The following is a 24,340-nucleotide window of genomic DNA, read 5'->3' on the forward strand; positions in this document are numbered from 1 at the left end:
TCCTATTACATTTCCTACTTCATCCTCTCACCACCCAGCTATCTAACCCCCCACAAAAGAGCCTCCAGGTACAGCCACCAGGAGATAGTCACACCTTACTCAGCAGCAGCAGCATTTTTCATTTCCAAGGCTTTGCCTAAGTTGTTCCTTCTGTCTTCAGTCCTAACCCTGACCCTGACACCACTGCATCCTTTTATGCTTGGCTCAAAGGCAGCCTCCTCCAGGAAGCCTGCCAGAGTCCTATCTCGGAACCAACCCACAGCAGTCTGTCTGTATTTTGACTTCCAGCCTGTGTGCCCACCTGCCTTTGTATGAGAGTCGTTTGTTCCCATTACCATCAGTAGGATGGAGCCAACTATTTTACAGCCATTATGCCATCCTATGGTGACAGCGGTCTGGCAGGGCAGGTCCTATTATCCCATTTTTACTGATGAAAAATTTGAAGCTCAGGAAGGTGAAGCAATTTGCTGGAGGTCACACAGGTGGCAAAGAGGATTTCCTCCCATACCTCAGAGCCCATGCTGCAGCTACGAGGGCACCCTGGCTTCCTGTGTGGTCATGTGCATGTCTGCCTCTTGTCTGGACCATAAGGTCTCTGAAGGTGGGAACCACATCAATCCATCCATGCTTACCTTATGGCATTCCCTCCATAAAAGATGTCAAAGAGCCCGGTACAAGAGCCCCCCATCCCATCTCCTGGTCCAGGACCCCCTCATTCCCTTAGGCCCCCTCTGACCTGATACAACCTCCCTCCAGGTACACGGTGAGTCAGGAGCAGGGCCACAGAATGAGAAGTCTCCTAAGGTTTCCAGCCTCCCACCCCACTTCAACAACCAACTGCAGTAACCACAGTAGCCTTGATCAGACAAAATAAATAACTTCCATTCCTTTCTTCTGGCTCAGCAGGCTGCTTGGGATATGGCAATGGGCAAGCCTCATCAGGGTATCCAGGGGCTCCGGAACCTCCTTTCACATCCTCAACCACTCAGGGTGGGAAAGGCAGTGAGCGGACAACTTAGAAGCCCTCTCTGCAGAAGACCAGGCCAGCAGCCAGTCAAGCAGGACCTGGAGGCAGACATGACGGGGAAAGAAGACGATGATGATAATGCCAGCCGTCAGTCCCAGCCTCTGATACGGGCTCCTGCTGATCACAACATGGCAGATGAGCTGTGTGTCTACCCAGAAGACATTCCTCCATCTTTCTCCTAACGGAGTCTCATTGTGTCTGGTTGGCAATGTGCCAGACCCCAGGAAGTGGTTCAGGATGGGTCTAAGTCAATCACGGTAGTTCCCTTGGCCTTCACTTCATTGGTCCAAGGTAGAAGGAGCAGCTGACCCGGTGCTGGTCAATGATACATAAGGGAAAATGTACTGTCCCCTCGAACTGTGCCCCAGGAAGTGGTCAGAAGAGACCTGGCTCCACTGGCCCACCCAGACGGTGGCACTGAACAACCGATGTGATCTGAACACCGTCTGTTGGGGAAATCATCATTTCATGGACATCACTTAATACAATGAGAGCAGATGAAAGAGTAGTAGAAAGAGCTAGACTAAACTTGAAACTAGACGACCTGGGTCCAGATCTCAGCTCTTAACTGTGAGACACGGGGGACACGATCTCATATGCCTGAGGCTGTTTCCATGTCTATGTAACAGGTTGGAGGACCTCTGTAAATACAGTGCCTCTGTTCACAGAGTCCAGCAATTATTTTTTTTTTAAATAGACTTTATAGAAGAGTTTTCCATTTACAGAAAAATTGAGACGACAGTACAGTGAGTTCCCATATAACCTGCACTCAGTTTCACCTATTATAACATCTTAGACTAGTATGATACATCTGTTATAATTAATGAACTGATACTGATACATTATTATTAACTAAAGTCCATATTATATTTTTTAAAATTATTTATTTATTTACTTATTTATTTATTTTTTATTTATTTTGGCTCTGCCAGGTCTCAGTTGCAGCATGCGGGCTTCTTAGTTGTGGCATGTGGGATCTTTAGTTGTGGTATGTGGGATCTTTAGTTGCAGCATGCGTGTGGGACCTAGTTCCCTGACCAGGGATTGAACCCCGGCCCCCTGCATTGGGAGCACACAGTCTTACCCACTGGACCACCAGGGAAGTCCCCATACTGTATTTAGACTTCCTTAGTTTTTAACCTACTATCATTTTTCTGTTCCAGGATCCCATCCAGGACACCTTATCTCAATTCAGTTGTCACATTTCTGGAAGCCCCTCTTGGCTGTGACAGTTTCTCAATCTTTCCTTGTTTTAGATGAACTTGACAGTTTGGTTGCGTACTGATCAGGTGTTTTGTAGCTGGGCAAGTGTTTTCCTCAGCATCTCTGCTCCCTCAGCAAACTTGAGTCAGGCAGAAGAACGCTTTTCTTTATACACCTCTTCTTCCCTTTCCACGTAAATTCCTTCCTTTCACCATGATAACAGAACTCACACATTGTAACAGAACTTCATCATGTCCAGAGCCTAACCTTAAGGCAGAAATTATGATATTAATTTCAACATTACTTTCATTGACTGACATCATTTCTATCTTAGCAGGTTTTTGAAAGAATGGAGAGGGAACAGCAATGTATCAGATACTGACCACGAGCTACAACCAGGCTTTGGACTATATTACTGACATTTCATTGAATCTTTATAACAACCATGCAAATAAGCAAGTTCCATGTTACAGGTGAGGAAACAGGTTTAGGCTGGTTAAGTGGTTCCCGCAAGGTTACTTGGCTAAAACACAGCACAGCCAGGATTCAAAGCCAGGTCTTATCTGTACCCACTTCTGCTTCCATTACTTCACCTGCACACCTCTCAGGACTGGCCCAGTGTGCATTTACCCAAGACTGAGTATCTGGTGGGCCAGGTGTTGCATGAGACCCTGGGCTGCAAAGAATGAATATTTGCACATACAGAAAGTACAGCTAGGAAACAATCTTCAGCCTCTTTAAACAACTCACCTCAAGGTTCACCCAATGCTAGGTTCTATGATCCCACTCTCTCTTGCATCAATTTCAACACTTTTCCTTTAGTGTGAGAATAAATCAGACCTCTGATGTCTAAATGTGTGACACAGTCATAGTCAAGGTTGTACATTATAAAATGAAGAAAGAAACAGTTTTTAACCTTATATGCATGATGAAATCTATTTCTTGTTGATGGAAATTCTCCCTGACTCATTTAAATGATGTTGACAGTTTTACTTGAGCCTCATGTAGACTGAGTATATGCACATATTAAAGTATCACACCACTATGCAATTATTTATTTACCTACTTGACCGTGGACAGAAAGGGCAAAAACTAATATATTCATCCCTATGTCCCCTGTTCCTAGTCCAAGACATGGCATCTTTTAGACCTGAAATCAATGTCAGCTGAATGATGAATCAGAATCCCTTGAGTTTGAATGAGCAGATAGATATTTGGAGGCAAAGATGTTAAACGTAAAGGATGAAGATTTTCCTATGAGATTTCTTCCCAACCAAATAAGGTGTTGAAATCATGGTACCTAATTCCTAGACGAATTCAAGAAGAAATCTCAACATTCCTGCTAACATTCTGGAATCCTGAAGGTGGATGTTAATTACTTTCCCAGGAAACCAGAACTGAGGCAAATGGTAGAAGTCAGCACCACACTTCACAACCAGATCCTGCCATTTTCTCAATGAAAGATGTGTCTGTAAGAGCAACCGGAATACCTATTTTAATCTTGTTTTAAAAATGCGAATGTTTCTCACATTATAAATTAGATTCTTCATTCTTTGAAAGCATCACAAAAGGCACTCGGAATTATAGTGTCAGCAGGACTAAAGTTCTCCATGCTCATTTAAAATAACTCTCCTGTTGTATTCGGTAAGAATTACTAATATGTGAACACACCAGAATTTCAACAAGGATACGGCTCCATCCCCCAAAGGATAATGCAGGCAATGGCCTGGTTTCATGGTGCTTTCGAGACCTCTACAGTCCTGCACACAGTAAGAGTTCGAAAAGCGTAGCCATCGTGAGATACGAGGCGCTGAATCAACATATTTACAAATACTTTAAATTCACGTTTTTTTTCCTGAATGACTTTCCTAAATGAAAAATTAATGAGGGGGAAAAAACACTACAGGATTACCATGACCCTGAGGCCACAAGACTTCCTTTACTTAAGAACCACTGGGAAAAAAAACAACAACACAGAAACACTTGTGAACCACAAGTTCTAGTATTTTCTTCACTTCAGAATGAGACAACGTACAGCAGTTGCTGTCAATGCCCCCTCACTCTTCCTCAGCACCTTCTCCCAGCACCTGTTAAAGGTGGTCTTCTGCAAACAAATACCTTTGGCAAACACCCCCATTTTTGTCTAAGGGATTTCTCTGAGAGGTGATACCCCTGGGACCAGCCCTGAGCCAATGATGGATGGAGTCTGAGGATAATTCTGCACCGTTCTACACTGCGTTACAGGGGCCCCTGGGAGGACCAGCGTTCATTAACCCGCACGGTGACCTGCTTGATGATAAATGCATCCTCACGGTCTGCATTCTCTTTCGTGTCTTACCTCCCCATTTGCTCCAATTTTACTTATTTTTCCAATTTTTCTCAGAATCACCTCCTAAATCATGCATTCTCAATAGCGTTGGGTACTGCCTCCAAGGGGGCAAAGTTGGTTCTTGGAGGGTGGGGTGGGGAAAAAAAATCTTACTCTTTTTATATATGGAGCCCAGACATAAATACAGTACACAGAGGATACACAGTATACCTGTGGTATTAAAACATCATGGGTGGGCGCAATCAGGGAAAAAAGTGTCCAAAAAGACTCCTCAAAGGGGAGATATTGAAAACCAGATTGCACGACTGTGCGTTAAATAAACCACTTGCGCTGAGCACCTTGCCTCAGGGAGCTTCCGGAGGGACACAAAGTAAGATGCAGTGGTAGCCTCCCCTGAGTACATCATGAATTCATTCATTAAATCCTTTCAATGTGGGGCAGGGAATATTAGGGCCATTTATCAGATGAAACACTGGGGCTCTTACGTGTACAATGACCTGTTGGAGACAACAGAGCAAACTAGCCCAGGACTCAGGGTGAGAGCTTGGGTCTCCTAGGGGCTGGGCTCTCAGCCACACCTTAGAAAAAACATTAAGAGCGCTTAGCCCAGCGTGGCACAGGGAAATAACTCTATAAATACCAGTGACTGTTATTAATGAAAACAGATCAGGTTTCCATGAATGGGCCAGATGATGGTGCTGCCCCACAGGTGACAGAATAATAACCCAAATGGATAAAAACGTTAGTGATCACTGATATGCTGGTTTTGAATGCCCCAACTTAATGTTGGACTCAAGGGAGATCAGAGAGCATTTTATACGACTCTTGGTAGAGGGCTGGATTTGGGGGGTAGGGTGGAGAAAAGAGGATCAAGGCACAAGGAATTTCAACAGGAAGAGAAAGGCACAAGGAATTTCAACAGGAAGAGAAACCCTCCTTGGCAAGAGGCCAGCTGGGGCCTGTGGATGGATGCCTGTATAGTCTGCACTTGGCTTTACTCTTTCTTCTGCTTATTTGATCCAGACCCCGAGACAAGGCAACCCAGAAAAGCCATGCTATTGGTAAGACTGCTCCATTGGTACACAGCCATCGGAAGACCACGAGGGAAAGCTGATGTGGCTGAATGGAAGCCAGCCTTGGAAGAAGAAGATCTGAGTTCAAGTCCTCCCTTTGCCATCAAAGTGACCTTAGGCAAGTTTCTCACTGCCCTGGGCCTCAGTTACCTCTTCTCTACAGTTCTAATGGTCTCTGATTTTTGTAATCTGCCAAGTGCCTCTCTCCAGGTTCGTAAATCCCCTAAACTGCTGCTTAGCCTGATTAGACTTGCTGGTGCCTAAGGTTTCATTTTCTGGACTGGCCTCACTAGCTGGAGAAACATCCGAGACTGATATACGTGGGGTGAGATAAAGCCGAAGCTGGGGTTTTAGGAACGGGCAGGAGGAGTAGGGAGATCCACAGTGAGATAGTGCTGAGTGATTTTCCATTAGTGCAGATGGCCTGGACCGGATGAACATATTCCCTTGGCTCAGTATTTTCAAGTCACGTTGGATAATATTTCACCCCATCCCCTACAAAAGACATCCATAAAGGTAGAGATGGACTTGAACCGCTATGGCAGGTTTACAAAAAATCTAATGGCAAAGAAACTCCATGGACAGGCTCCTGAGATACAACACTGGCTTAGTTAGAAAAAACAGATTTGGCGAATTTGTAAGAAGGGCCCTGCTGTAACAGCCATTTGGCTAATACTTCCAAAGCAAGTGTCCTGGCAGCACTGCCCAAGAGGGAATATAATAAACTACAAAATGATGTAAAAATGTTGGTTATTATTGATATCTTGGTTTTATATGCCCCAACTCAGCTGTTATACTCTTACAGGGTCCAAAGGATCTTACGTCTCTTGAAGGAGGGGAGGATGAAGAAGAGGAAAAGGCGATCCTGAGGAAACCCTGAGGTCTTCAGCACGGACAGAAGCCCACCTCAGGAGGAAGCCAAGCAGAGCCTACGTATAGGATGCCCCATGAGCCAACCGCGTAAGTATTTACTCTTGTTCTTCATAAACTACATGCAAGAAGCAACCTTGTTCCCGAGTTATAACCCAATTTGTTCTCCTCAGAAAACATTTCAAACAAAATCCTCTATCCCTTCTGTGGCAGAATGAAAAGTTCCATCCAACAAGGGTACAACTGGATGGGATCTGATTTGCATCCTATGACACCTGCCAAACTAGAGGTGACCTGAAACCTCGGTATTGACTGATGTCTTGTCATCTCCAAACCTCTTTCTCTTCATTCTCCTAAAAGGCAATCAACCTAGGGAAGCCAACATCCCTGTAGCACACGTACTAAGTCATACCGTTAATGGGTTCCCGATTAAAATACCCAGTGATGTTCAGGTGATGCAACACAGACAGAAACGTGGCAAATCTGTCCCTGGGCAAATGCCCAAACCCAAAACCCAACTGTGGGACCTGTCTGCTCCTCGTACAGCTTTCGGAAGATGCTACCTCAGAATGCCGCTCCCCCTGTACTTTCCAAAGTGCTTCCTCACAGGCTGCCTCATGGGATTCTTCATCAATCCTACACGGTAAGTATTTGCAGACTGTGAGACAAGGGAGGTGTCTGAATCATACATCTTCAAACGACTTACCCAATGCATTTCTGACAAACTCACAGCCATCTCCAGCCATCCCACACCAGAACCACATATCACGGTGTCTAAAATGGGTTTTAGTCAATCCAACTTTGAAGACCTTTCCCATGCTTCCCTTCACACTGCTCTGTGGTCCAAAGATGCACCAAATCTTGTTTTCATTAATGTCAAAACTTCGAAACCCAAGCCAAAAAGAGGAAGAGAGCAGGACCTTGATTGTCTGGAAAAGACCATAGGGTCACACTTGATTTAGGAACCTTTTAAAAGTTGATGGAATCTTTTTAAATGAATACAGACGAAAGGGGGAACCTCCAAATAGTGCAAGAATAATAATTCAGCGTTCTGAATTATTAGTCCTCCTAGTAGGAGGGGGAGATGAGTCGTCAATGGGACCGTCAGTAAATTCCTCCATCTTCTCCCCACTGCTTACACCTCCTTTGCAGAAGTCTCCCTTAGCAAAGGAGACAACAGTGCCTTCCCCATTCTGCATGCCTGCGTTCCTCATTTGCATGCTATTACTGCATTTGCTAGGCTATTTACATTTAGTCGTTTCCAGTCTCCACCTCCACAGGGAAAGAATTAGGCATGGCTCATCTCCCTCAACGTCCTGGCACGAAGCTTGGCATTTGAGTCAGTACGTGTGGCCTTGAAATGAATGACCTTAGCATTCTAAACTGCACCTTTCTCCTGGATGTTTCCCATCACCTGGACAAAGCACAGGGGACTATACTCAGTATTTTGTAATAACCTATAAGGGAGAAGAAACTGAAAAGGAATATATATGTACGTATGTATGTATAACCAAATCACTTTGTTGTACATCTGAAACTAACACAACATTGTAAATCAACTATACTCAATAAATTTTTTTTAATTAAAAAAATTTTTAAATTAAAAACAAAAAAAAACCCAAGGTGGAGAGGAACTTTGAGGCACGGTCTATACAGAATCCGTGAATCTAAGAAAGCCCGTTCAGCTCAGCCAATGGTTTTCAGGCCTGGCTTCATATGAGAATCACTTAACAGTGATGCCTGGACCCCACAGAGCAATGGTATCAGTTTCTGGGGTGAGACCTTCATCTGTATTCATGTATGTGCTCTGTGCTGTTTGGGTGTGTTTGTCTTCTTTTTTTTTTTTTTAAAGTATTTTTAACTTTTTATTTAAAAATGTTTTTAATTAGAAGGGTAATATAATCCACACATATAAGCTTTCCCTAGATTTTCCAAGTGTTAATATTTTTGCCATGTTTTCTTCCTTCTCCCTCTTCCCCGTACATGTATTTGCCATGTTTTCTTCCTTCTCCCTCTTCCCCGTGCATGTATTTGACATGTTTTCTTCCTTCTCCCTCTTCCCCTGTGTATGTATTGTGTACACATACACACACACTTACAGAGTCTGTATGTGTGCTGAACCACTTGAAAGTAAGTTGCAGATATCATGACACTTCACCACTAAATATTATAGCACGCATCTCTTAAAAAAAAAAAAAAGAACCTTCATCTGCATAACCGAAATGCAATTATTATACTCAAGAAATTAAATTTGGATATATATTGTCATCTCATATGGAATCCCTGTTCAAATTTTCTTAATTGTCCCTATAATAATATCTTTTATTGTTATTTTTTTAATTCAGGATCCAATCAAGAATCATGAATTGCATTGGTTTGTTTGTGTTTTTTCCAGCTTTACTGACATATAATTGACATATAACATTGCATAAGTTTAAGGTACATGATGTGGTGAGTAAATATGCATATATATTATGAAATGATAACTGCAATAAGGTTCATAAACACATCCAACACCTCACATAGTTGATTTTTTTTTTTTTGGTGAGAATTTTTAGGATCTGCTCTCTTAGCAACTTTCAGTTATACAACAGAGTTATTTTTAACTATAGTCACCATGCTGTACATTAGATCCCCAGAACCTATTCATCTTATAACTGGAAGTTTGTACCCCTTGACCATCTTCATCCATTTCCTGCACCCCCCAGCCCCTGGCAACCACCAATGTGATCTCTGGTCCTGAGTTCAATTTTTTTAGATTCCGGTATAAGTGAGATAATACAGTACTTGTGTCTCTCTGACTTATTTCTCTTAGCATAATGCCCTCAAGGTTCATCCATGTTGTTGCAAATAGCATGATCTGCTTCTTTTCTATGGTTGGAAAATATTCCATTTTTTAATATATATATACCACATTTTCTTTATCCATTCATCCAACAATGGACACTCAGGTTGTTTCCAAATCTAGTCTATTGTAAATAATACAGCAATGAACATGGGACTGCAAATAGCTCTTTAAGATACTGATTTCATCTCCTTTGGATATATATCCAGAACTGGGATTGCTGGACCATATGGTAGTTCTATTTTTAATTTTTTTGAGGAACCTCCATACTGTTTTCCCATAGTGGCTGCACCAGTTTACATTCCCACCAACAGTGCATAAGGGATCCCTTTTCTCCACATCCTTGCCAACACTCGTTACTTCTTGACTTTTTGATGATAGCCATTCTGACAGGTGTGAGGTGATAGCTCATTGTGGTTTTATTTTGCATTTTCCTGATGATTAGTGATGTTGAGCACCTTTTCATGTGCCTATTGGCCATTTGTATATCTTCTTGGAAAAATATCTATTCAGATCCTTTGCCCATTTTTTAAATCAGATTATTTGCTTTCTTGTTACTGAGTTGTATGAATTCTTTATATATTTTGGATATTAACCCCTCATCAAATACATGGTTGCAAATATCTTCTCCCCTACCATAGTTGCCTTTTCATTTGATTGATCGCTTCTTTTGTGGTGCAGGAGTTTGATGCAGTCCCACTTGTCGATTCTCAAGCATTGCACTTGGTTGTCATGTGCCTTTAGCCTCCTTTAACTGAAACAGCTATCCTCATCTTTGTTTGTTTTCATCACATGCACCCTTTGAAAGAGACCACGCCAGATATCTTGCAGGATGTCCCACCATATGACTTTGACTTTGTTATTTCTTCATGATTAGATTCAGGTCATTTTAGGCACAACTGCAGGTATGTTGTAAATTTCCAGTGAACTATTCAGGAGGAAGGTAGGGTCAGTTCGCCTCATTATACAGAAGCTGGATGGCTTTGGTTCAGGTAGAGTCTGCCAGATTTCTCTTAAGGTGCCTTCTTGCCTAGGTGATTCACATGTGTATCAAAGTCTGGGAAGCCTTGTTACTCCAAGTGTGGTCTGCAGACCAGCAGCACTGGTTTCCCCTGGGAACTTTCCAGAAATGCAGCTCTAAAGCGCCTCACCCTGGAAGGGAGCGTTTCCGTCCCTCTCTGTTACTCTTCTGGTGCATTGTCTTCTATAGAGGAGAACCGTGACGTGGTGAAGAGAGACCACCTCGCGGGTGGAGGACTCCTGCGTGATCTGAGCTCCACCACCGGAGTAGTTTCAGGTGCCTGGGCAAATCTCAGCGTCTGTCATTCATTTATAAAAGAGAGACACTGGGTACCCTCCCTTCTAGCACGAAGGGCCACTTGATGTTAGCCCATTTCCTAGAAAGTGAATACGGGGCACCCGTGGTCATCGCCATCCCCAGCATACAGCCTCACTGCTGCCCAGAGATCTGCCGTTGTGGGCTGTTGTTCACCCCTTACTTGACCTCTTCATGCTGCTTGAACAGCTTGAAAATGTCATAAGAAGGAAAGCCAGGAAGAAGTCAGCAAGTTCATAAAATGAGAAGAAAAATCAAATGAGATTATTAGAAAGGGGAGGGGGCATGGATTTTATGAGGGGGGTACCAGAAGAAGGCAGATTAAATACGGTTGAGAGGGGAAGCAAAAATGAAACACTATTTACTGAAGTCTACAACGTGTTGGTGGAGGTCCTGGAGAGGTCGTGACCACCGGTGGACCTGTCAGCTGGCTCCTCAGCCCTCCAGTGGTGGGAATGAACTCTGCCCGCTGTGCCCACAGTGGGAGCCATTTGCAAGGATGCAGCCTTGAGTGGGCATATGTTGTTGAGACCACCCGGACAGTGTATGTTACTGAACCCCGTGAAGGCCTCTATATAAACTTTTAAGATGCTGGCGGTTGGGTGTGGATATCTACCTGTCTTGCTGCCCAAGACAAGCCTCGTATGTAAGTTCTCTGCTTCTTAAACCCGCCACCTACTCATCCGGAGTGACCTGCCTCTTTCTTCGGTCTCTCCTTGCCCTCCATGTACCCGACCAATTTCAGATTTCACCTGGGGAACTCCTGAGGTTGCAAATCAACACAATGCAATGTTTAGGTGTTTAATATCATCGCCTTGATTAAATTTCACAACAATCCTGGGGGTGTAGGTATTATTATCTCCGTATCAGAAATAAACCGAACTCCAGGGAAGTTGAGCAAATTGCTCCAGGTCACAAAGCAAGGAAATAGCAAAGTTGAATTAAACCCAGGTCTGACTCCAAAGACCATGCTCTTACCACTGAGAAAGCATGACACAATATAGATCACCTCACACCTGTCAGAATGGCTATTATTTTAAAAAAACCAAAAAACAAACAAACAAAAAAAACGAGACCATAAGTGTTGGTGAGGATATAGAGAAACTGCAAGCCTTACACATTGTTGGTGAAAATGCAAAATGGTACAGCTGGAAAAGAGTATGGAAGTTCCTCAAAAATTAAAAATAAAACTATCATGTGATCCAGCCATCCCACTTCTGAGTATTTACTCAAAACACTATTATCAGGGGATCAAAGAGCTATTAGCACCTCCATGTTCATTGAAGTACTATTCACATTAGCCAAGAGGTGGAAACAACCTAAATGTCCATCAACAGATGAATGGATAAAGAAAATGGAATACTACTCAGTCTTAAGAAGGAAATTCTGCAGTATGTGACAACATAGATGAACCTTGAGGACATTACGCTAAGTGAAATAAGCCAATCACAGAAAGACAAACATTGCACGAGTCTACTGATATGAGGCATCTGAGACAGTCAAATTCATAGAGTCAGAGAGTAAAATGGTGGCTCCCCAGGGCTGGAGGGAGGGGAAAGAGGGAGTTACTAACCAACAGGCATAAAGTTTCAGTTAAGCAAGAGGAGAGATCGGCTGTACAACTCTGTACCTACAGTCAACAATAACGTATTGTACACTTAAATATTTGTTGAGGGTAGATTTCATGTTAAGTGTTCTTACCACAATAAAATAAAAATTATTTGAAAAAGAATGAGAGTTTTTCAAAATCCTTGGTTCTCAATAATGAGAAGGAAACCTACAAAACTGAGGAAGAGAATGCAAAGAGGAAATTAGTGGAGTAAGGAAAAAAGTGAGGATGAACTGAGATGGTTAAGAAGACAAACACCTAGTGGGAAATGAGAAAGAATAAGATACATGGGGGCAGAAAAGGAAGAGAATGGGATGAATAGAGTCAGAGAAACAGAACAGTTGAGAGAACTGAATCCAGCAGTCCATCCCTTCTGTAATGAATTACAAGTTGTAGCACTGGCTGAGATGCTGTTCAAGGGATTCCTTACGCCTGGGCTGGGAAGTTGACCAGATGGCCAAACTCTGAGATTTCTTCTAATACTAATGTTATTATTAGATGATATTGAATATTATTAGGATATTATTAGAGGAAGGGGATATATGTATACATATAGCTGATTCACTTCGTTGTACCACAGAAACTAACACAACATCGTAAAGCAACTATACCCCAATAAAAAAAAGATATTATTAGAATACATGTTCTATTGGGGCAGAGATTAGACTGTTTTGTTTTGCTTGATTTTGTTTACTGCTATAATGCGAATGTCTAGAAGAGTGCCAGGCACAGCAAAGGCATTTCTATTGACTAACATTAACAACACAAATGACTATCTATTATTGAGCACTTCTTCTATGTAAGGTGCTCTTAGCTCCACAAGAGTCTATATTGATAACATTTTTTTAGACGAAGAAACTGAAACTCAGAGATCCAGCAACTTGCCCAAGAACATACCGGCTGTAAGAGGCAAAGCAAGTTTGGGAAATCAAATTTCTCTTACTTCAAAGACTTGCTAAGACTCTGCTTTACTAAGGGGTCTCAGTGAGAGGCCAGTGTCTCTCCTCCACCTTGAGGACTGTAGCTCCTTTAGTCAATACGCTAGGTCCACCAGCCCGGCCCTTTACCTTCCAGAGCAGCTGCTGGGTCCTTGCGCCTCACCTCTCAGCCTTGCCTGCCCGACGTTCCAGGGGCCAGTCTACCTGAGAATGCAATCAGTGTGCATCTCTTGTGATCATTGGTGGGTCAACAGGTGATTGATTGATCATACGCAACTGGCCACGGAGAGGTGGTCAGGGTAGTGGGATGCTTGTATGGTGGCAATCCGGCAATAATGCCAAGATGAAGCCAGCATCTTCCCACTAACAGGCTAGGAAGGGGGAGTCCCCAGACAGCCTCAGGACAGCCACAGTGGCAGGTGTGCTATGACTTTTAAGGAGACCCTATTTCAGAATCAACTAGTAAACACTTCGTGCCTAATACTGGGCTAATTTCATTCATATACACTACTTTCTTTAAGCCTAAAAAACACCCTGTGATGGGGTGGTTATCATTCTCAAGTTACAGATCTCCCCCAACTTGGCTCATGCAAAGTCACAGAGGCTGAAGGCAGAGTCCAGATGTGAACTTCAAGTCCAGCCCCTTTTCTACAGCATCAGAATCCTTTTCAGCCATGCAGCTAAAGATACAGAGAAAGTGATCAGCCTTACTGGGGTCACAGCGTGGTCTCCCACCTCTCCCTTATTGTCCACTGGAAGACTTCTGAGAGCTATTCTCATCATTAACGTTCCGTAATGCTGACTACTTATTATTGCTCTGAGAATAGTAAAACCACGCAGAACGAAGTCTGGGGGAACCTGAGAGTATGCGTTCACTCATCCGTTCAGCAAATGCTTACTGGGTAACTACCGTGAGCCCAGAAGCCTGCTGGGGACTGAGGTGGCTAAGACACCACACAGCCCTTCCTCAAAGTAGTTCTCAGTTCTGCCAGGGGAGATGAGCAAGCAGATCAGTCCAGTGCAAAATGCTATGCTTGGGGGTGCTGCCGAGGAGGGACAATTCTAGCTCAGCTGGAGGGTCGGGGAAAAACCTCCCAGAGGAGGTGACGTGAGAACTCGGCCAAGGTGAAAGTGAGTAGCCAGGAGAAAGCAAGGGATGGGCATTTAAGGCAAAGGGAGCAGGGGCGGCAGGGTTGGGGGGGACGGGTGCGGTCTTTGATTCTCACATTTGCTGTATCCTGCCTTTGGGATAGAAGGAAAAAACCACATCTCATGGGTCCGGTTCATTTTTTTTAAAAAAGCATGCACTAGCCTGTGAGCCCACGGTCAGCCCAAATTCCTGGCTCGCCTTCTGCCATTAACCACAGCCCAGAATAAGATAATGGCTGCTTTGAAGCACGAATTTCAGTGCTTGCAAAATCCTGAATCATCAATGAAAGATATGGTTTTGTTCACTTAACCGACTTCCTCCTCAGCTGGAGGAAGGATGTACAGTGCCTCCACTAACGAGGTATGCTTCAATATCAGGAGCTCAAACCCAGCCCAATGGGTTTTCCTGTCTCATGCCCAATTAATCAGAATCCCAATACCACCGCCACCCCAGGCCATGTCGCGTTTCCCTAACACTGGGGTTCCCTGGGTTCTGAGCAGGCCCTGCTTTGATTCCAAACTCCATTCTCAGCCATTTGCCAGCTGGGAGCTATGAAGGGGAGGCAGAGGCAGGACTAAGAGTCCTCTGTTACCAATGGGGTGTTACCAATGGTAAAATACCCAGAGTCCCGCAATTGTTGGAAGAGGGTCAGAACTGGAATCCGGGCTCAAAAACAAGAGGTGACCCACTGCATTCATATGTGAGCTCCAGCTACGTGATCCTGGACAAGTGGTGCTATCTGTTTTAGTTTTCATATCTTCACCTATCAAATGTAGGGAACAATTCCCACATCATAGAATCACGGTGAGAATGACACGAAATAAACGATTTGCCTGCGTGAAAGTGCCTTTCTCCTTCCATAGTTTGAAATTTTCCTGGATTCCCTCTGGGAAACTGAGGCTACATACAGATTTTGGCTTTCCCAAACCTGCTTCCAGGTGATGGAATAATTCTAGAGAAGGATAACATTGAGGCCTTACCTATCCCTTCCCCAGGCTGGTCAAGACAGGGCTGGAGCGCTGGCTGGGAAAGGTGGGAGGAGAAGAAAGAGGGAGCCCACAAACTCCAGTGGGACCCCAGGTTCGGAAGTCAGCCAACACGTACTGAACACCATTTACGTGCAAAGGGACATGTGAGGCTGTGTATGTTTGTGTGCACTCAAATAATTCGTGTGCCTTTTTTATTATCGCATATTCCAGTATTATCTTCAGTTCAATTTAACTAAATACAGCACTAGAGGCAGAGATGAGTATCTTTCAATCCCTTTTTACCACCTTTTACCACCTGAAGAAAGCAAATGGAAGAGCAACAATTGCTAACCCTTCTGTCCAGCCACTAACACCTGCAAATACACGCAGACATGAATGCCAAAGGCTGGACCGCCCCTCCCCGCCCCCCCCCAGAACCCATGTTCCTGGCTGGATGTCCTTAGTTCCTCAGTTTCCGGAAGGCACCTTTTCCAGGCTTCGGTAACCTCTCTGATGAAACCTGTTGCCAAGCCTGAGGTCCTGTGCAGACGCCTCCACCTGGTGGCCAAAGCTGGAAAAGCCTTTCCAACCAAGGAAGATTGGCAGGTAGTGTTTAACTCCAAGGCTCCCCGAACTCCTTCCCACCACGTCGGTCATGGGTCAATTGGAGAAGGACAGAGAGGAATATCCATTGCTAATGGCACAAGAAGGGTCAAGGTCTTGGCCGATGCCCCGCCAAAACCCTGGTAACGGTACAGCCTCCTAAGAAGCAGCCATCAAGATGACTAAGCCACAGACGGGAAGCAAGGGGTACCTGAAGTGCCCTGCCAGCCCTGAGATGCGTGCTGACAGCTGTGATTTCCCCTCCTGGAGAGAGGCCACCACTACCATCTTCGTCCTCTCCCCCAGTGCAGCAGGATTTTCTAGCCAGAGTGTCAGGAGCAGAAGAAGTTCCATCTTCCTTCCCACCACGCATTTACATCCTGCCTAGAAGGAGACTCTTTCCAGGGGGCAAACCTTCAGCCCAGGCCCCTTCACACTCCCGCTGCCCTTGCCCAGCCAAAGCAAGAGAAAGGCAAGCGGTTGAGGGGATATTAAGACCAAATTATGGAGATGTTTCAGCCAAAATGATCCCTGGCCCCCACCTACTGGCACTGTTAAGCCCTCACCCTTCAGTCTAGGCTTAGAGCCTGAGAATCACAATCAATCTCCCCCCATCCCTCTCTCTCTCATTAACTTCCCTAAAAAGAAACCTAAAACATGCATTTTGGCCAGTCCAAGTCCCCAACTGGAACAAACCACGTTCCATTCCATACGAGAATGGAGGCTTAAGAAGGTAGCACAAGCAAGCCATCGACACCCGCGCTCATACACACACACACACACACACACACGCACACTCCACTGTGGGCAGTGTACCACTCCCATCCCCAACTCCAGGATGTATCACTTAAAGTCAGCAGCGACCCCAAGTAGAAGGGACCCACCCCGAGCAGAGCCACAGAGCGCATGGGAAGATCCGCTTTATCCCGTTCGACCTCCTCGTTAATTAGAAAAACCACATAATTCTTTTAAGCTTGGATACCAACATCCGGAGAAGGTGCCATAACTGCGCACCCGCGCGCACACACACAGGCCAAAGCGGTCTCCAAATGAGCTGAGGAGCCACGGTTGGATCTTTCAAGCCCTGGTGTCCAACACCCAGAGAGTGGTCCACAGACACACACACACCTACACAGCACAGGGCAGGCTGGTCTCCAGTTCGGCGGACGGGCGCCCCTGGACTTTGAAGCCTCACAGCCGTCCCCAGCTCCAGCCCACCCAACCCCCCACGAACCCCCAGCCACACGCCGCCTCCGACGGGCGCCCCGAGCGGCCCGGTACTCACACGAGAGCGTGGTAGAGCAGCGCCCAGCCCCGCGGTCTCTCGAGGGCGTCGTAGATCAAAGTTTGGATGCGTCGGTACTTGGCGTTGTTCCTCTTGACAGGGCGGCTTAGGGGGGTCTTGGCCAGGAGCCCGATGCCCTGCGGGGTCCTCCGCAGCCCCTCGTCGCGGCCGCCGCCCTCCAGCAGCAGGGTCCCGTCTTTGTCAGCTCCGGCCCCGAGCGCCAAGGTGACTTGCTCCACGTCGCCCGGTGCCAGCCCCACTTTCCGCTCCTCGTCGCCCGCCGCCGCCGCCGCCGCCGCGTCCCCTCCGGCCGGGTTAGGGGCGCCGCCGCCGCCGCCGTCGCCGCCCCCGTCGCCGCCGCCGCCAGCCGCCCCCGCCGCCCTGCGCGCCTTGAGCCCCATCGGCCTCGCCCCCGCCGGCCGCTTCGCCTTCTCCGCAGCTGCTCCGGGAAGAAGGGGCGCTCGGGGTGCGTGGAAGAGGCGGCGGCGGCGGCGGCGAGCCCGGGAACTCCAATGCCATGATCCGCGCGCCCCTCCCCACCCCCCCCCCAAAAGCAGGCTAAGGCGGGGCCCCGGGGGGCAGGGGGGAGGGGTCACATCCCGCGCGGGTCAACCGCGGGACCCCGGGGGGCGCGGGCCGCGGGCTGCGAGGGGCGAGCGAGGGCACGCGAGGCTGGCGCGGAGGCGCTAGGGCGCGCGGCGGCGGGAGCCCGGCACCGGCGCTTCGAGGCGGCGGCGGCGGCGGCGGCACCCAGGCCGGCGAGCCCGAGACAGCATCGCAGTTTATTTACAAGCCGGGTGCCAGCCGCCCTCCCGCCCGCCACACGCGCCGCCGCCGCCGCCGCCGCCTCCCTCCTCCGCGCTCCTACCCGCGCCACCCCCCCCCCACCCCGGTCCCGCCCCGCCCGCTCGCTCCAGCCTCAGCCTCGCTCCAGCCGCAGCGGCGAGCGGGCGACCGCGCCGGGGCCGGAGCGCACGCCGCTTCCCGCCCGCCCGCGCCAGGGTGGGGCCCCATCGTCCCGCCCCTTCGCGGCCGGAGGCCCCGGCGGCGCCCCGCCCCTCCCCGCGGCCCCGGGAGAGCCCGTGCGCGCTGCTACGGCCGCCGAGCCGGGCTGCCCGCGCACCCGTGGGCGTTGGGGCTTACCCCCGGCGCGGCGTGCGGCGCGAAGAGGAGAAGCAGCTGGGGGCGTCGTCTCTTTTCCCGCGTTCGCCTGGGCCCTGCATCTTTACGTTTTCTCGTCACCTCCCAACCCAGCTTCTGGGCTTCGGAAGTAAAATCCAAGTTGCTGGGTTGGCCAAGGCCGAGCGCACCGCGAACCCACCCGCTCGGTGCTAGCAATGCTTGTGGCTCCCTAGTCCCTTTGGTTCATGGTTCGTGGTGGACAGTTCCGCCCTCACCTCCCGGCCCCTTGAATGGCACCTCCATCAACTAGAGTGAGCAGAGACCGAAGAAATAGGACATGGGGAATCGGCTTCGCTCCTAACTTGTGCTCTAAGCAGGTCATTCCCTCTCTTGCCTGAGTTTCTGTTCATTCATTCAATCAGTGACTAAACCCACGTGAGTAAGAGAGGCGATTTTCTAGGACCAGGGCAGACGAGGTCCCTGCGCTCAGAAAGCTTGCATTCTTGAAAGGTGGAAGACAATAACGGAAAAACAAACATAACAGCATAATTTACTACATTGGTAATTCAACGAGGAAAGAAAATAGCGTCCTGTGCTACAAGCGGGGAACTTCTTTAAGTTGGCTGCTCCTGGAAGATCTCATTGTGGAGGTGACATTTGGAGGTGAGGTTTAATGGTAAGCTGGAAAAACTACGTAAATGTCCAGGAGAGCCTTCCAGGCAGCAGAACAGCAAGTGCAAAGGTGAAGGGGAGATTGAGCTTCTTGAGCTCCGAGGAGAGTAGAAGAAGGTGAGGCCTCAGTTGGGGGGTGGGGGGTGGGGTAGATCTTGTTAACTCACTAGGGGTCATGCCCTTTGAACCTAACTCCCTCCCTTCCTTCTACCATCGCCGCCAGCATTAGAGAAACCCTTCATTCCTGCTGCCCAGGCACCTGGTGCCTCCTTTATTTTTCACTCTTTCTCCTTTTGTCTGCTGGGGTGGAGGGGCGGGTGTGTGAGCAAGACCAAGCCAAAGATCTATCCCTAGTGTGCAGAAAGGAGCCACCAGAAGGCCTGCATGTGGAATGTGGCTCTGGATTTGCCTGGAGGAGTTGGACAAGGAGAGTGAAAGAGAGTGAAGGGCAGGGGACCGGATGAGAGAGGAAATGGGGAAAGGGCGAAAGGATGGGGGAGGGGAGAAGAATTGGGGTGAGGAAGGAGGAGGGGGACCTGTATGACTGTCAGAGGGAAGAACCTCAAAAATCTCAGCAGCAAGATGGGTGCAGTTTCAAGAAGGGAGTTAAGCTATGCTACAAAGCTGAAGTCCTTAAAATGGTGTTGCATTGGCACAAAAACTGCTTGGTGCAACAGAATAGTTTGCCCAGAAAGTGACTCTCATGTGAGAACTATATATAAAATAAGACATGAAAACCCAATGGAGAAAAATTATTCCTTGGGCAATGGGCTGCAGGATGGGTTTTGTGAAGATTACATGAATTGGTACATGGAAACATGACTGCCTGCATGGTGGGACGCCGGTAAATGTTTACGAATAAATTAATGCTCAGCAATTAGTTGGAACATGTTAGTAACCAGTCAGTGCAAACTCTGGGAAGGAGGAAGAGTATGGAGAAAGGGAATTGCCTGGATGAGAAAAGCTCCAAACAGAAGCCGGCCACCTGAAGCAGGCTCCCTGACGTTTGTTAAGCCTCCACCCCACCAGAGCACCAACACATGCATGTACTTTCTGTCCCAGCCCAATCCCAACTACCTAGAACCATTCTGCCCTTCATATTTGAGCACCTTTTATAAAGTTACCTTCCCCCACAATCCCTTGCTGTTTTATTTATTCATTACATTTATCACTGCCTAAAATGATCATATTTGCATTTTGTTTACTATTATCTTTCTAAACAAGTGCAGGGGCTCAGCATCCTAGAAGAATTCTTGCCTGTTATATATAATAGTAAGCTCTCAGTGCTTATTGCCAGCATGAAAGAATGATGAATAAATGAATGCAGAATGCAAAGACTCCAGAACAATGCCTGGTACCTAATGAAGCATTGGCTGTATGTTTGTGTATGAGATTTTTGTTTTTGTCTTTTACTATTATGAAAATCTTTAATCTTAGGAAATCTTAATGCTGTTGTAACTTCAGTAACATAGTGACAAAAACATTTTGACAGTACTTAAAAAGCCTCACTAGATAAGCTCAAAAGGGTACTAGTCAAGGACTACATAGAAAGAAGGCATAGGAAAGAATTCATTACTGTGCAATTAATCAAAAGTTCAGATTTCCAAAATGACAGTTTGGACCTCAGGCACGTGAGGAGGCTTCTATCTTGATAAGATCCGCAGACTGTCAAATATTAACGTTTTATGATCAAGCGCGGGGACTGTTCATGCCCCCCAAAAAGGGTGAAGCAAAGTCAATATCAAATTCGTAACTCTGATCCAGTTAAACCCAACGATAGGGAAACTACCAGGGAGTTTGGAAATTGATTTGCTTCAATGGTTTTATAATCTGATGGAGAGTGTTGTTCAGATAGAGAGTTTGGAAATTCACAAAAAACTGGGTGCCATTTGGGAGACTATGTAATCTCAAACCTCTATAGCACATTTTCCTGCTAATGGAAATCAAATGTCCTGTATCCCACTGGAAGGAATCTTCTTTGAAGCCAAAATCCCAAAAGCCTCAGGTGTCAACTGGGTACTGGCACCAAGACAGAGTTCTGTGACGGAGTATCCTCAAGAGTCAGGCAGGGGCCATGGCGGAAACAACAGGGCATCCCCCTCCTGGCTTTGCGTGCCAGCTCTGCACAACTTGTTATCTTGAAAACCCAACCACTTCCTAGTTCTTAGATTTTCCTCTCGGGATCCCTCCTCTCTTCATTTGCTTTTGTTTTCACCTCTCCTGGTGTTCATCTCACTGTACTTTAGGGCGAGTGAAGTCTTTCCCCTTTGCAGGTAGGGAGCCTTGCTGAGAATGAATAAGGAGAGAGAGAGAGAGACCAAAAGACCTCCTCTGAGCCTCAGTTTCCACCTTTGTAGATCATACTTCTTAGGGTTAGGCGTGTAGTGACCAGATGAACAGAAATGTGCTTGTAGGAGATGATAATACTCCAGTGCTGGTTACTATTACTGTAATCAAATGAGCCGGGTAGTATCTCAGGTTCACAGGAACAGGCTAATGGGGACCCTACCTACCCTCTCACCCTGCTCCCAAAACACATTAAATAACTGTTTTAGACCATGCTTAAATTTGCTTTTAGTATTTGTTGCATACAGTACTTGTATGTGTTGTTGATTACATTGGGACTTCCAACCGTGGGTGGGGGAGATGTGACCTCATAGAACAGACGTGTCTCCTGGATACAGAATTGCCTCCCATGCCCAGGATGTTTCTGCCAACATCACCCTCCGTGGACTGAACATACTGTATTCACTATCGTAGAATCCCACATAAAACTGCTTCTGGTCAAATCATGCATCCCCACCATGCTTGTTATAACTCTACCTCTGGGAGGAGCCAGTGAGACAGGTCTTTGCAGCTAAGGAGGCATCCTTTGCTTTTTTGGAAGAGACAGCACAAGCTCCAATTTTGGGTCTGCAACAACCCAGGCCAAAAGGACATATATTTGGAAAGGAAGGATCCCACGCCTCCCCTGTACTTAGTTTTGTTCTTGAAAACCCAACTACAGCAAATCCTCAAAGTTGCTGCCCTCTTCCCTTCCTCCATGCCTTTGTTTGTCTTCCTTTTCCTAAACTTCAGACCACTGTACGTGAGGGCTTCCTCGCAAGTGAGAAGCCTTCCTGGGAATGAAAAAGATGAGAGTGGCAGAAGGACACCCTTGCACCTGTCACCCAGAGGATGAGGGCAGCTTAAAGTATGGAATTTAGACCCGGACCCAAATTCGGGTCCTGGCTCTGTGCCTTTGAGCTTAGTGACCTTGACCTAGTGGCTGAACTCATATCTGACCTCAGTTTCCTCGTCTGTAAAATGGTCTGATTACCATTCAGGGATCCATGATGAGGCAGAGCTGTGTAGCCTGTGATGTACTGTGCACATTACTCGAAGGTGTCTGGACACATGACTGTGGAAGGCAGCTCAAATCAGGCATGATGGGGAATGAATGAGCTCCCAGCCACATGGCACTCACCTTCACCCCAGATGGCAATAACTAAAGGGCTTAGCTTTGGTTGTTCTCAGTGGGAAAAAGCGTTTCCTTTTTCCTGCCTTGCCTTTGCCATTCTTACACTAACCTTTAAATTTAATTTGCATGTTTCTTCGTGTCATTTTTGCTTTTTCTTTTAAATAATTATATTGGGTAAAATAGTCAACTCATCCATCTAATGAATTCATTCATTCATCTTTCCAGTGAGCGTTTATTGATTGCCTGTTTCATGCGTTGCTCTCTATCTGTGGGAAACAGGAGGAGAAAAGAAAAGAAAGTTGAGTAATGAATTCCATGTTTAGCTGAAAAGATGAGATAAACAATGTAAAACAATTTACTCACCTCTGTATCGTCATGCATTTCAATGACCTGGATCATCATAGATGCTCATCGTCATCAACATCATCATTATTTCCATTTATCAAGTGCTTACTGCATGCCTGGCACTGGGCGAAGTGCTTTATGTGGTTTATCTCACTTAATCCCAGCGACAAAGTTATGAGAGAGGCATAATGGTTATTGTTCTCTACTAACCATGATGAAATGACACTTAAAGAGGTTAAGTACCCCGCTCAAGGTTACACGGCAAAAAATGGGGGTCCCAAGATTCAAGTTATGTAGAGTCTATACTTTCAACCCCTAAGTTGTATTACTTGCTGAGAATTCTGTGCCAAGTGGAAGCCTCAGCATATGCAAAGCCTTGGAGTCAAGACACAGCGTGGAGGGACTTCCCTGGCCGTCCAATGGTTAAGACTTTGCCTCCCAATGCAGGGGGTGCGGGTTCGATACCTGGTTGGGGAGCTAAGATCCCACATGCCTTGCAGCCAAAAAACCAAAACATAAAACAGAAGCAATATTGTAACAACTTCAATAAAGACTTAAATAAAAAGGGTCCACATCAAAAAAAAAAAAAAGACTCCGCACTCCGAATGCAGGGGGCATGGGTTTGATCCCTGGTCAGGGCACTAATATCCCATGTGCTGTGGTGCGGACCAACGGGGAAAAAAAAAAAAAAGACACAGCCTGAAGTTTCCAGGGCAAGAGGTTCAGATGGCCGAGGCGAGCATAAATGAAGCAGGGGACATTCGGGACAGGCTTGCCTAGGTACCAGGCTTATGAACTTGGGGACCACAAGGTGCTTTAAGCATAGACTGACGTGGTCCCAGGTGGTTGCAGAAAAGGCTTTGTGATGACTCTGGAGGAGAGGCTGGGATTGGGAGGGATTAATTCTATTAGAGCAGTTACAAGACTGTTGGTGGAGCTCATCTGAGAGATGTTGTGGTCCAGATGGAAAGTGGCGGCAGATCCCGGAGAAGAGTGGGGGGAACGGCTGCAAGAAGTATTTAGCACAAAAGAGTTCTCAAGAATTGGTATCTGGAAAAAGACAGGGCTGGGTCACTGGGTCACTTGGCATTTTAGAGGCAGAAGCAAACCCAGCTAACGTCCCAGCCTCCCTCCCTCCTGACTGTGGGTTCCCTGCTAAGCCAAGCACCCCTCCTCTGGCTCCAGTAATTGACTCCCTGGGCAGTCTGTTCCTTTCTCTCCATCAAATTAAGCTCTTTCTCTTCGGGTCTTGATTGTTAAAACACCCTGTTTGCCCATGCCACTTACATATTCCAATTACCCGCTACCATTTCCCTTCTAATGAGCCCGTGTACATGCGTTCAAGAACGTCTGGCCCGGAGCCTGTTCGTGCAGGAGGGCTGAGTGCTGTGGGCAGAGATGCTATTCACAGTGTCTTCAGACAGGAGTTCCGGGACCATTTTCCCATCTCCTTCTAGTCCTGATGGAGTAGACGTTTGTGTCTCATTACCCGCCCCCCCAGATGC

The 24,340-nt window shown here is 46.7% G+C and overlaps 1 protein-coding gene across 1 annotated transcript in view; it reads right to left on the reverse strand.

Annotated features, from left to right (window-relative positions):
* KCNQ3 (potassium voltage-gated channel subfamily Q member 3) overlaps nucleotides 1–18,079 on the reverse strand; it is a 308,256-nt gene extending 290,177 nt beyond the window's left edge. The window contains 3 exon segments of the mRNA XM_082434076.1: nucleotides 17,237–17,574; nucleotides 17,577–17,621; nucleotides 17,624–18,079. Of these exon segments, the coding sequence (XP_082290202.1) occupies nucleotides 17,237–17,574; nucleotides 17,577–17,621; nucleotides 17,624–17,755 (515 nt within the window). The 5' untranslated portion in view covers nucleotides 17,756–18,079.
* Between the last annotated feature and the right edge of the window lie 6,261 nt (nucleotides 18,080–24,340).

The sequence above is a fragment of the Balaenoptera physalus genome (assembly GCF_965194825.1).
Source record: "Balaenoptera physalus genome assembly, chromosome: 17".
NCBI lineage: Eukaryota > Metazoa > Chordata > Mammalia > Artiodactyla > Balaenopteridae > Balaenoptera > Balaenoptera physalus.